The sequence below is a fragment of the Emydura macquarii genome, unplaced genomic scaffold, assembly GCF_026122565.2.
Source record: "Emydura macquarii macquarii isolate MOO-44397 ecotype Brisbane River unplaced genomic scaffold, CSIRO-AGI_Emac_v2 contig_1790, whole genome shotgun sequence".
Classification (NCBI taxonomy): domain Eukaryota; kingdom Metazoa; phylum Chordata; order Testudines; family Chelidae; genus Emydura; species Emydura macquarii.
This window is the reverse complement of record NW_027131927.1, coordinates 19,396,826-19,410,571: the sequence shown is the minus strand read 5'-3', so window position 1 is coordinate 19,410,571 and position 13,746 is coordinate 19,396,826. Positions and strand designations below refer to the sequence as shown.

The following is a 13,746-nucleotide window of genomic DNA, read 5'->3' as shown; positions in this document are numbered from 1 at the left end:
TATGGGGCCAAAAAAAAAAATGTTGAAATAAGCAAATTATATACCAGCGTTTCTCAATTAAATTTCCCCACGGAACCCTTTAGGCTCCACGGGGAAATTACACTCATACTCGATACCCTCCACCGAAAAATCCAAGACATCTTCCCTTTTTTGGCGGCGCGGAGAACAGCTGCTCTCGGCGGCACGATGTCACTTTCTTGTGGAACCCTGACAGTCCAGGGTTCCGCGCAACACCAATTGAGAAACACTGGTCTATTTACACTGTAAAGTTTTTGGGACAGATATCAGTCTGTATATACACAGCACCTAGTATAATGGGGCCCCAGTCTCATCTGAGCTTCTGGGTGCAACTGTAATACAAATCAATAACAATAATAAAGATTAAGAACCCCACTCTTTACTGGAAGATGTGCTCCAGCTGCCTTCAGCCACTCAATAAATGCAGGTGTCTAGTATAGCTTCACTTTAAGTGTTTTTGATATTTTTGTTTCATTGTAGCATTTGAGCACATTTATAATACCAGATACATACCAGTACCTCCTTCTATAAAACCAGATATCCTCGCAAGCATAAATTCCATCCATTTGTTTCTTTTTTATATGGTATATATTATAGCAGACAATAGCAACCAACTACTTTGTGTCATCATGCCTCACTAGGACAGTGGCAAGGCTCACAGGCTCAACATTTTGATTATTTTACCCTATTTCACTTTGCAAAAAAAGTCCATATAATTCTCTCCCCGTTTTTTCCCCTGAAAGCAAATATTTCAATGTTCTTTTTATTGCCTTTTGAAAAACAGTAATTCATTATAACTTTGTGCATAACGAAGGGGAAAAGTCAGCCATGAAAAAGTTAAGTTTGAAACTTCTATGAGACTAACTTTTAAAAAATATATTACACATTTTAAACACTTCATATTTACTGTGTTATTGTTCATTAATCGACACAATAATGTGTATTTATAAGCTTTGGGCACCCTAGCAGCAATTACATTTACAAACAAAATATCACCTAGCACCTAATACAACAGAAAAATTATTATGCCAGCCAATAAACACAGCATCAAACTTCTTTCCACTCCAAACCCTCACACTCTCACCACTTCCTGGAAACCTTGTCAGATGCTGCAATATAATTAGATGGTTAATCACCTACTTCTTGTAAGTGCTTTCCAAACAGAGAAAGACTTGGTCTCTGTCCTTTTAAATATTAGTAAAAGCAAGAAAAAAGCTCGCTGTGTTCCCATTGCTCTATTTCTTCTCTCATCACCCTGTTAGTTGTTATACTGAGCTGCAGCTAGGCTAAGGCTCCCTCATGCAAATTGCTGCATACCCCTGCACACTCCTTTCCCTCATGGCAGCCAAAGGAGTTCTAGGTGCATGCACATGCCAGGGCCCCAGGTGGAACAGTTTGCAGGATCAGGGCTTAAATGAGCAACTGCTATTTTGTCTGAGACTACATGTAGATTAGCTATGCTCCAAGACATATGGCTTATATTGATTTTGGAGAGATAATATCATAAAATCAGAGCTTAAAATGCACTTTCTGATACAGTCATATCTAGCATTGCGAATAGCACTGTGATAACAATAATGAACACGGAAAGGAAACTTCTCATACATGAGGATAAAAGAAATCTGCATGAGTGGGGAAAATCTGCAAGATCTAGGGCTTACTTCCTCCTGAATTACTCTAGTAGTGCCAGTAACACAATGAGACTTTGATGCACTGAATGCTCTGGCCCAATCCAGCTAAGCACATTTAACTTCAAGCACATGACCAGTCCTACTGAAGTCAATGGGCCTGCACAGATTCTCCAAGCAAAGCATGCACTTGAGTGCTTTTGTGGATCCGACCAGATCACCTTTCAGGACTGAGTGCTGAGTTACTCAGAAACTGGAGTAACACTGTGATGATGAATCAGGCCCACTGGGTCTTTTCAGTGATTTTCCCCCAAAATGTAAGCAGTTTTTTTAAAAGTTCTCTCTTGTGATTGTGAAGATAACCTTCAGTTTATAAATCCATTCAGCAATGTCCTTTGAGTCGGCTGTCACACAAATTAGAACAACGTCTCCAAGAGAAGAATGACATTTCCCCCATTCAATTCAGTGGGGCAATGTGAATGGTTTTAGAATTACATTGCTTTCTTTCAGAAGAATGCAGAAGTGCTTTACAACCACTTGCCAACTCTGAGGCCTTATTTAATTTACAATGTGGATGATAACATTGTTAATCGTTTCACAGCTGAGCCTTTTTGCAAAAACATCTAGCTAAAGCAATCTCCTGATGTAGCTGGGCATACCTGTCATCTTCCCATGTTTCATTCACTTGAAAGGACATAGTATGGGAATAAGGCTGCAAATTTTCAATATACAAAGAAAATATTCAGCTGACTGATGTTCTGTAGATTATTCTCATAAGCAGATGCTTGCCGGGCCTTAAAAAATTAGGGTAAAATGTCATCTTCAGAAGTATTGATTATCTAGAGGTGACTTAGGAGAATTTTGTATGCATTGTTGTTGTTGTACCTGTGTCAGTCCCAGGATATTAGAAAGACAAGGTTGGTGAGGTAATATCTTTTATTGGACCAACTTCTGTTGGTGAAAGGATGAGTTTACACAGAGCTATTCAGATCTGGAAAATATACTCAGAGTGTAACAGCTAAAAACAGGGTGGAACAGATTGTTTAGCAAAAGTAGTTAACACCTATTTCAAGGGACAATTCAAGGTGAAGTGGCCTGTTGACACTTGTCCAGTCATTTGGGGGAGGCGAGGAAAAAGAAAGCTTGGAGGGGTGGTTAAGTGGGTTATATAGATTGTTGTAATAAACCATACATACAGTGTCACTAAAAATCATGCAGTGAACAGAATCTACCCAAGTCTTTAATTTAAGCTCCCAGGCTCATCTTTTAAAGGTGTTGTGCAGGTTTCCTTTGAGGATGAAGACCGATAGGTCAGATATAGAGCAATCGCCTTATGAAAAGTGTTCGCCCACAGGTAATATGATGTTTTTTCTCCTTTTATCATTTTTCTGTGAGAGTTCATTTGAAAGTATGATGATTGTCCGGTTTCACCCACATAGTTGCTATTGGGGCATTTAGTGCACTGGATAAGGTACACCATGTGTTGTGATAGGCATGCATAGGACCCATGGACCCAGAAAAGTGTGTTGTGAGGGAGAGGGTTGATCATTGTAGTGGTGGACATATGTCTACGGATTTTGCATCTGTTGTTCTGACAAGGTCTGGTGCTACTTTGAGTTAGTGTGCTTTGATTTGTGGGGAGGTTGCTTCTGATGATGAGTTTGGAGAGGTTGGGGGTGGGTATTTGAAGGACAGAAGAGGAGGTTCAGAGAAAGATTTCTTTCAGACAGTGGTCCCTATCAAGTATGGGTTGTGATTATTTGATGGTACCCTGTGTGGGTTCCAGTGTGGGTTGGTAAGTGACCACTAAAGGTGTGCAGTTGGAGGGGAGTTTTATTTCTGTATTGAAGAAGGTTCTCCCAGGGGTTTTGTGTGGCCCATTCTACTTCTCTGGTGGAATGTTTGTGTTTGGTGAAGACAGATTTAAGTGTGTTAAGATGTATATCCCGGACTTTCTCCTTGGAGCATATTGTGTAGTATCTGAGTGCCTGGCTGTAGATAACAGATTTCTTGGTGTATCTGGGGTGGTTACTGGATCTGTGAAGGTAGGTATGGCAATCTGTGGGTTTCTTGTATATAGTTGTCTGAAGGAGTCCATTGTTGATGTTGATCATGGTGCCTAGGAAGTGATGCTAGTGTGGGAGTGTTCTAAAGAGAGTTTGGATGGGTGGTGGTTGTTGAAGTTGTAGTGGAAATTTATGAGGGAGTTTAGGTTGTCTGTCTTGAGGATGAAAATATCATTGATGTAGCTCAGGTGCATCATTGGTTTCGTGGTGCATTTGTCCAGAAATTCTTCTTCAAGACCCATGAAGAGGTTGGTATATTGGGGAGCCATCCTAGTACGCATGGCTGTTCCATGATTTGGACAAAATGTTTGTTGTTGAATTGTAAAATTGTTATGGGTGAGCATGAAATGAATGAGTTTGGCAATGTGTTCGGGGTGGATATCTGAGGGCTATCCATTATCGTATAAATATTTGAGTCAAGCAGCGATGCCATCATTGTGAGGGATGCTGATGGATAAGGAGGGGACATCCATGCAGGCAAGGAAGGTGTACTAAGGAAGGCTGTTAATGTTGCAGAGTTTCTGGAGGAAGTTGGTTGTGTCCCGTAGGAAGCTGGTCCTTTGTGTGGTGCTGGTGAGTGGTTTGAGGATGGTTTCTATGAGTCCCGATATTCCTTCAATAAGAGTGCTGTGGCCAGACATACAAACAAGTGAACCCAAGCAGACCCATCACATTTTGGCAATCATGTAGAAAGTCCCTGGGTCCGTGAAGGATGAAGTTGTAGAGTTTCTCCTGGAGTTGTTTGGGGAAGGATTTGATGTCCTTAAATTCCTGGGTAGGTGGTGTCAAGAGAGTTGTGGATTGGCCTCATTAACATAGTCATCATAGTTGAGGATTATGATGGCTCCCCCTTGTCTGCTGGTTTGATTACTACTTGGTGGCTGGATTTTAGGGGCTGTATAGCTGTCCTCCTGGCAGTGAAGAGATCCTGATGGATGTTTGTTAAGGATTGCACAGTTAATTTTTTTTTCTGAAGCCATCAGTGCAATGATCAAGAATGATCCATTGTGGGATGTCCAGTCCGATGAATCTTTTTTCTTATGACTGTCAGTGGGGACATGGTAATTGCGGTTGGTGTCATCATTGTTGTAAAAGAATTCTTTGAGGTTGTGTCACTGGCAGAATTGTTATAGCTCTTCACATATTAGTCGGTATTAGGTTCTGTGATGAGGCAGAAGATCAGTGTTTTGGAGAGTACAGATAATTCAGCTCCAGTTAGGGGTAGTCTTGATAAATTGATGATGTCAGGGTGTTGTGTAGTGTCCAAGTGGTGGGTCTTAGGGCCAGGGTTTCTGCCGGAGGTGGTGTTCTGTGTGCTGTGGCATTGCAGTTGGCTCCACTTTTTGTTTTAGTGTTGGACAGCTGTCATCAGGGGGGTTTTGCTAATTGTTTTGGGTCTCTTACATGATTTCCAGGTAAGTTCCTGATTTTTTTTTTCTTCCAGCATGTGGGAGAAAATGATGAGGTCTTGTTTGAGGCTGTCCCTTTTGGAATATGTGAGGTGCAGTAAGTAGTTCCTGAGTTTTTCTGAAGTCCTTCTGCAGAGCTGCTCGGCATATTTGGAGTTATACGTAGAGGTCAGAGAGTTATTTTGTAGGTTTTCTATAAAGACTAGTCCAGCAGCATTGGCAGTTCACTTTAAACCTTTTCCTGTCAACTGCCCTCCTTGGCTGAAAGCCTGCAATTGATAGCATGCAGTTGGACTGTTACTTGCAGGCCAGGGCCCATTAACTTTATGAGGCTCACAGCAATCTGCCTGTGCACTGTCAATTGCAGAATAACAGTATTTGTCAGCCTTCCTTGAAATACTGGCATTCAAGAGAGCATCCTACATGGCAGGCATTGTGCCTCACATAGCTAGTGTCTGATGCAATGGGAAGGCATTTAATAATAAATACCTACAAATGAATGTCTCTGCATCTTGTAATGAAATCTGGCACTAAATATGGGAACAGAGTCAAAGAGAATAGAAATCCAGTTCTCCCTTCAGTCAATCCTTCCATCCCAACCACATACATTTTTCAGATTAAGATCCCATCCAGTTGAAAATCATGTTCCTGTCTGAAAATTGCATACCTAGAAGTAATACTTAAGATAATGAGAACTGTCAGGAGTTAGTGAAATGAATGGTTACTCTGATGGGTCAGGTTTTTTACTTTGTTTTAGTTTGCTCTATTTTCCCTGTGTTGCCAGTCAGTCACGCTCCAGTCCTGCAACAAGATCTGCTAATATGGGCCCTTGTGCTCATGCTTCACCCTTTGATATCAATGAGGTGTAATAAGGGATGCATGAGACTCAGCATGGGTGCAGTGGGGACCCATGTTAGTAGCTCCCGTTATAGGAGCAGGGTTTTTTAAAGCCCTGATTCAGCAAATACTTAAGCACCTGAGTGACTGTCATGCACCTACATGTTTGCTGGAGGGCCTTAATCAGCAGATGAGAAAGGTCCTTATACATACTTAGTACTTGATCTGAAACTCATTTGACTTTAAATTCCTCTAGAACAGTCCCTTGAATTTCAGCAGGGAGCAGGAAACCCCCCATAACACATTTTAAATGTAATTTCATTCTATTAATATATATTTTATGCTGTGTTTTCTGTTTCCACATAAATTCATACACTTTTAAAAATGAGGCATTCAGGTTTTAGATTTGAACTCAGAACATACTGCCTTAAACAACTAGATTATTTTTCAACATAGAATTGACAGCAAGCCATTAGCCAGCAGAAATTCCACACACTTTAAGAGAGAAATTGTGTGTATGTGGGGGGGGGGGGGGGGAGGGAGAATTCACAAAAGCTGTTTCCCCCAAACTATATTATCCTCCCACCTGCCCCTCCCTATGAAACTTCTTTGTGACACCACTTTGTTTGACTTAACCTCAGGCAAGGAACTACAGTTCAACCACATCATTCTCCCCACCTTCTTTCAGTGCCACCCTTAGGAAGGTAGCTGTGATAAAAGGAAACCAGAGGGGGCAGATAATGCGAAAGTAAAACAAAACCAACTGACAGCAGGTGAGATCTGAGCGCCTGACTCATCCCAGGAATGCAGGGGGAAGGGCGGCGGGGAGGAGCTGGGTGGCGGGGAGGAGCAGAGTGGAGCAGGTGAAAGTGACTGACTCCAGGAACTTTATCAGGGTTGGGGTGGGACTGGTCTCAAGGAGAAGGGACGAGACTCCCCTGCTGGGCCCGGCACCTGCCCAGGACGGAGAGGGGGGGCAGGCAGGGTGCCATGCTGTGGTCGATGGATAGGTGCGATTGCGGGGAGAGGTGACAGCCCCCCCACTGCTGCCCTAGCCGGGGGCCTGTGACCCGTCCCGAGAGAAGCGGGCAGCGCCATGGCCAGGGAGCTGAGCCAGGAGGAGCTGCTGGATTTCCTCTGCCAGGCTGGGGGGCGAGTGACCAACGCCGCCTTGCTGGGCCACTTCCAGCGCTTCCTGCGGGACCCCGGGGCAGCCGGGCAGGTGCAGCAGCGCCGGGAGCAGTTCAAGGGCTTCGTCAACTCTGTGGCTACGGTGAAGCAGGAGGCGGGCGGCCCCAAGTACGTGGTGCTGAGGAAAAGGTACCGGGACTTTCTGGGCCAGGCGCTGGGGCCGCCTAGAGAGCCAGGGCGGGGCCAGGCGCCTCCCGCCGCGGGAGTGCAGGCGAGCGGGGCGCCGGGCGGCCTCCTCCGGGAACGTCTCCAGGAGCAGCAGCAGCAGCGCCCGGCTCCCCCCGGCCGCCTGCCTCGGGGCGGTCCCCGCCGCTGCCCGGGCCTCCCCCCCGCCGACTCGGGCAGGCAGGGAGCAGAGCCGCCTCCGGCCCCGGCTGCCGCCAGCCCCGCGGAGCGCTGCGTCCCCGGGCAGCCCAATGGTCCGTGCGCCCCTGCCCCGGCTCCCGCCCGGCTCCAGCGGCGGGGGGAGAAGAGCGGGTCCGCTCATCCCTCGGCCTCCAGCCGGCCCTGCCCGGCCCTTGTCCTGCCGCTCCCCGCGGGCCCCGAGCATGGCTGGGGCCGCCCCCCGCCCATCTTCAGGAGCATCCGCTGCCAGCTGGCCTTGCACGACCTGGAGGATTTCATCGAGCAGGAGAGCGGAGAGGACTGTGGCGGCGGCAGCAGCAGCGAGGGGAGGGACTCCCCGCAGGAGGCGGGGGACAGGTGCGCCAGCCCCGCTCCGGCCCAGCGAGCCCCGGGGCCGGCCCAGGGAGCCAGCGACGGGCCCAGGGGCCAAGGGGTGCTAGACTCCAGGTGCCCCCAGCTCAGCAATGGCTGGCCCAGCCTGCGCGGAGCCAAGGGGCAGGTGGCGGAGGCGAATGGGGCAGTGCCCTGCACCCGGGACCTGGGGCTAAGGCGTGGGCACCGCTCCTTCAGGAGCAAGAGCGCTCCGGGGAGCGGCAGGACGTCGTCCTCCTCAGAGGAGGATGAGCTGACGGCCAAGGACCACCGGAGGAGAGGCAGGCGCCCCCCTGGTCCAGGAAGCTGGCGAGGGGGGCGATGCTGGCGAGGGGGGCGATATTGGCTCCCCCGGATGTGGACACTCCCATCACTTTCCAGCACTTTGGCTCTCTGCAAAGCCGGGGGTCTGTGATGTGTGTGCCGGCTGAGGAGGTGCTGCCTGCCCCCCACAGGCCTCCTGCCCCCAGGCTTTCCTCCATGCCCCTAGACCGGAGGGAACACAACTGGGTCGTCATGGTTGCCGCTGGCTCCTGGATGCAGGTCAGGGCGCTCTTCCTGGAAGATCCCCAGCTTGCTTTGCAGAGGGACTTTATCTCTGGCTACACTGCGCTACACTGGATCGCCAAACATGGTGCCAAGCAAGTGCTCCAGGACTTCATCAGCGGGGCAGAGAAAGCAGGCATCCACCTGGATGTGAACGTGAAGTCCAGCTGTGGCTACACTCCATTGCACTTGGCTGCTATCCATGGACACCAAAGGATCATGATGCTGCTGGTGCAGAAGTTGAAGTCCAAGGTCCACCTGCGGGACAGCAGTGGAAAGAAGCCTTGGCAATACCTGAGCAGCTCAACCTCTGGAGAAGTGTGGCAGCTGCTGCAGGCTCCGAAGGGCAAAACCATCTTCTCTACCCAGCCCTTAGTCAGACACACCTCGCCCCCCAGCAAGGCCAAGAGCCAGGAGGTGGCGAGGAGTATCAGCAGGAAAACCTCCCTTGCCGCCTGCCTGAAACCACAGCACATGAAATGGAAAATGGCTACCAAGAACCCTGCCCTGAGGGAGCGGGAGGAGTATAGCGACTGACAGCCCAAGGGGGTGAGCCCATATAGAAGCCTTGGGTATTTGCTACAGAGCCTAGTGGGGCAGGTTGGTTTGCAGAGGGACTTTATCAGCTCTGGATCAGTCGAGAAGTGGAGGAGAGGGAGGGGGCACTTTCTGGTTAACTAACTCTTGCACTTTATTTAACTACTTCTGGACAGGCTTCTGGTCTGTCTAGAAAACTTCTGTCCAGTGAGTTAATGTGACAACTCCCTGCCAACTTTAGGAGGCATGACCTGCACCTGAGCTACTTGAGATCTCACACTACTTCCCACCCAGTTCAGGCCTTAGTCTCAGAAGCAGTTTTTGTGGTGGTGGAAGGTATGCAAGGGAGAAAGTAGAGATCACAGGAAGAAAAGGTTTGAGAAACACTAAATCATTCCTATGTGACCTGGGCTCCAGCCTGAAACCAAGGGCAGAGAGAGAGCAACAACTCACCTGCTGTGGAGGGAGGCAGAGATCATCACCGAAACAATAATAAAAATATTCACGTGTCATATAGGGGGAGATGCTAACCCTGTTAAACTGGGACATCTTGTGCATTACACTAGTTACCTGCTAAGATTATTCACCTTTAGAAGTGTGTGAATGAGAGAGAATGGAGCCTCATTCCTTTGGAATGTTAATAAGAGCCATGGGGAATCCCCAGCGTAGATCTCTTCCTAGAGACCCAACCTTTAAAACAGCTTTGATGAAAGTCCAAGACCTGTTATTTCAGTGTAGATCAAAAGAGTGACTGAGTGGAAAAGGTAATGTCACAAAGATGAGAAATGTAGTTCATCTAATTAAAAACAATATTTTTAAATAAACAAGGTTTATAAAGCTTTTTTTGTAATAATCTAGATCCATGTATCATCATTCATAATGCTGCCAGCTCGTGTTTACAACATTTTCTTTCCAGAAAATTATCAACAAATCAGGGGTATCTGTTCTTATTTTTTTCGTCCACAGCTGAGGAATCTTTGAGGGCTTTCCCGTCACTATACACACCAGCAGTGATCATGATCCTTGTCCAGTGCCAGCTTGGTTAGTTCTGTTTCATTTATGCCTTCTGCCTGTCTTTTGTATTTGCACAGGCAATTATCCCTAAATGCAACTGGCTGGTTTTTGATAGTTTTAAAAATTAGAATTTTCCATTTGAATATTATGTGCAACAAGTTTTTTTTTTTTTTTTTTTTTTTTTTTTGACACAGGAAGTGCAAAACATGTCCTCTACTTAACCCCGAAAAAAGAACTTTAATCCTATTTACTGTTTGTTTGTTTAGTGTTTGCACTTCCTTCATGGTGGGTAATGAAAACCGACCAGCTGGTTTCTGTTTTAGAGCCTCAGATAGGCACAACGCTTCATAGTCTTGGGTGGCATGCATTGGTGGGGCCAGGGGCTGTTTCCACTGGCAGGTTTTTCAGTTTAATGGAGATACTTCCATTGGCCTTAAGCTTTGGAATAATATTTTACAAAACCTAAGCTTAGGAGCAAGTTTAGACAGTGGCCCCTTTAACTTCGATGGATTTCAATGTGTAGATCAAGGACCCCACACTCACTTCTGAAGCCAAAGAGGCTGAAAAGTGGGTGGAGAGCACTGTGATCTCCACAGTTCCCAGGGGCCTTTTGCCAGTGAAGGCTGAGGCAGGCGGCATGTCTCTGGGTGGGGTGGAGGTGTGTAGGTAAGAGCAGATGCTCTAGGGTGTGATGTGTTCATTCCAGAGTTGGTTCATTCGAAACCACTCTGCACTCACATTCTTTACAGTGTTTAGCACTGCTGGATGTGTTAACAGTCTGCTGCTATATTGCCTTGCTCACCCGCATAAGGCCCTCTAAACCCTTGCTCAGAGCACAGCACCCTGAGTGGAGGAGGTGTGAAGGGCATTCTGTGTCTACCCGACATTCTATAGAAGGGAGCCCTTGACTAGGCCCCTGTAGCTAAAAGGCCACAATGGCGGCAGATGAGCATCCTAGCTGCTGTAGGGCTACAGACCTACCTTTTATGCAGATTTTCTACCATGTAGGTTTAGTGGGGCCAAGACGGAGCTGATCACTTACGTTCCCTGGCAAATACCCATGAAGTCAATACTGAGGCTGGGCCTGATTTCCTCCCCTCTGCTCTCCCCCCCATGACATGCATGACCCCCCCACTGGCTGTGTAGGGAGAATTGGTCCTTGTAGTATTCACTCCCAGGGGCATTGCTTTATCCTGGCTGTCCCTTTTGGAATCAGGTGAATGCAGCACAGGTACAGACAAGGAGGCAAGGGCAGGCTAGGTTGATAAGGACAACAGGGAGGTCAGCCATCTATAGTGATGGCTTGGCTCTCCCTAGAAGCCCTGCGCCTTCTACACAGCTGTTTTGAAGAGCCTAGGATACTTGTACATGGTGAGGTTCATGCTCCCTGCCCATGCTGGTGGCCAAACCACGCTCATGTGTTGCAGGCAGTAGCCATAATTGCTCAATCCCATGCACAGGAAGGGCTAGAAATCTTGTCCTTCATCTTAGAAAAAAACCAAACCCACAGGCTTCCATCATCTAAGCTCAAGGATCTCTCCTTCAGGTATTGCATGTGCCCCCTGATCCTACAAATGTGTGAAACTTTACTACCATCACTTATCCCACTCTGGTAGTAGAAGCAAGCATTTATATAAGCGTTTGCAGGATGGGGTCCTATCACCTACGCTTTACGCCCTGTCAGGGTGTAACCTCTGGAGCTCTATGAGCAGGAATGCACAAAACTTCTGACTTGACTTTACCCATTGCCTGAGTTTTTCAGTAAGACAACGCATGATCAACCCTGTATTTGCAACCTAAAACCTGCAGCATTGTAATAGAGCATTAGTAGTGGAAAGTGAAATTGGCTAGAAGCTGACTATGACTGAAAGCAACCCTGCTGGGTCTATTTTCATTATCCAAGCTGAGGAAAAAGGCACAAAGTTAAACCGAGAGAGCATAAATAGAGAACAGCAACTTAGATTTTCATTTTTAATAAACTAAATAAACAGGGAAGGAACTTTTAAAATAATCACTTCCCGAATGCTTCTAGAAGTTCAGTCTAGGCAAAAGGAATGGGCACAGCAAGAATCAATTACATCTGATAACAATCAACAGAGCAGAATGGAGAACAATCATATTAATAAAACTTCATCTATTAATTTCCTTAGAAAAGTCTCCCACAGCAACTATATAAACAAATCAAGCTGAAATTCCAAGAAGGATCCTCCAGCAACTGCCGAAGAACGGCTGTATCGTCCTGCCTTGTCAGCCTTTGCTTGGTTATGTTTATATTTCTGTATACTAAGGGTGAGATTTTCAACCAGCCAGAGGGAATTAGGCACCCAACACAGTGGGAGTTGGGCACCAGACACTCATGGGTGTTTTTGAAAATCTCCGTTTATAACAGTCACACGCAAAACAATAGCATGTGAGCAAAAGTTGAAATCCTTTTCTTCCCTCTCTCAACCTTTTGCAACAACTCATTGTATCAGTTATTTGCATTGCTCTGAGTCCCCTCCAACACCAGGAGCAGGATTGGAGCTGCAGTAACTCTGCTCCTAGGTCAAGACCTTGTTTGAGCTTGAAATACTTCAGATGAGTTTTGATGGACCTCTCCTCCATTAGCTTATCTAGTTCTGTTTTGAAACCAATTCTATTTTGGGCCTTCCCAACATCCCCTGGAAAGGAGTTCCACAGTTTAATTGTGCAAAGTACTTTTTCCACACACACTGCACAGTTAACCTGTGCAGCTCTTTGCCATGGGGTGAGGTGATGGCCAAAATTATACGTGGGTTCAAAAGAGAACTAGGTAATTTTGTGGAGAATAGGTGAGCTAATGGCTATTAGCCAACGTGGGCAGGGATGCTTGGAATGAACCTAAACCTCTGACTGCCAGAAGAGGAAGACAGGGAGGATCACTCCAATTGCCCTGGAATGTACACTCCCCCCTAAAGCTCTGGGACTGGCCATTGTCAAGGACCGGATACTTTAGATGGACCATTGCTCTGACCCAGTGTGGCCGCACTTACATTAAGTGTCTGAAAAAGTGATTGTATAATGGGAATGTTGACAGAGCCTTCACTAAAATGGAGCCAGCAGATAGCTCTCATTGATATTTTACTACAGGCTGGCTTATGAGCCTGGTGACTGCTGGCGTTAATAATATCTAGCTCTTATGACACTTTTTTTAAAGCATTCAATCATTTCATATAGACACGGAAATTCACTTCACCCACAAAGTCTCGAGTAGTCAGACGTTGTGCAGGCAAAATCTACTAAAGTTAAGAGTGTGAAATCCATCCCTCAGCCCCTAGCTCTCGCACTGGGTCACGGGACAGTTTCCCTCCTGGCCCTGCTCTCCTTTAGCTAGCAGTCCACCCTATAGTCTGGAGTAGCTTCTACAGCTGTAGCACCTTTCCTCTCAGGGTGGTAGGATCAGTGGATTTGTAGATGCGAGAGCATCCCCCACAACATACAGAGCGTGGAACTTCATGGTAACCCCATCTTCATCCCTCTCTTGGGGTGGAAAGGTGAGGCTTAAGGGGTGCATTTCACACACAAAGAATTAAATGGATTTTGCAATGAAAGGAAGAAATTCTGACTGTTGACGTCAATGGGAGATTGGCCATCGACTTGAATGGAGCCAGGATTTCACCCACCAAATCTAGAGTCTACGTATGGCTGAGTGGCCTAAGCAACAGATATGACAGCTGCATCTTGATGCTGCTGTCAGCACAGTTTGAAAAGCAAAGTACTGAAGAACCTCCCCTTCAGTCCGTTCAACATCATCTCCCACCCTGT

At 46.7% G+C, this 13,746-nt stretch overlaps 2 protein-coding genes across 2 annotated transcripts in view; one reads left to right on the top strand and one right to left on the bottom strand.

Annotated features, from left to right (window-relative positions):
* The window catches only part of SEPTIN11 (septin 11), a 133,617-nt gene that overhangs the window by 95,196 nt on the left and 24,675 nt on the right, over positions 1-13,746 (bottom strand). The window lies entirely within an intron of this gene.
* Positions 6,755-10,797, top strand: SOWAHB (sosondowah ankyrin repeat domain family member B). Its single transcript, XM_067557044.1, is given in 3 exon segments — positions 6,755-8,173; positions 8,176-8,961; positions 9,916-10,797. Coding segments are annotated over 2 exon segments (1,893 nt in total). The 5' UTR covers positions 6,755-7,054; the 3' UTR covers positions 8,950-8,961; positions 9,916-10,797.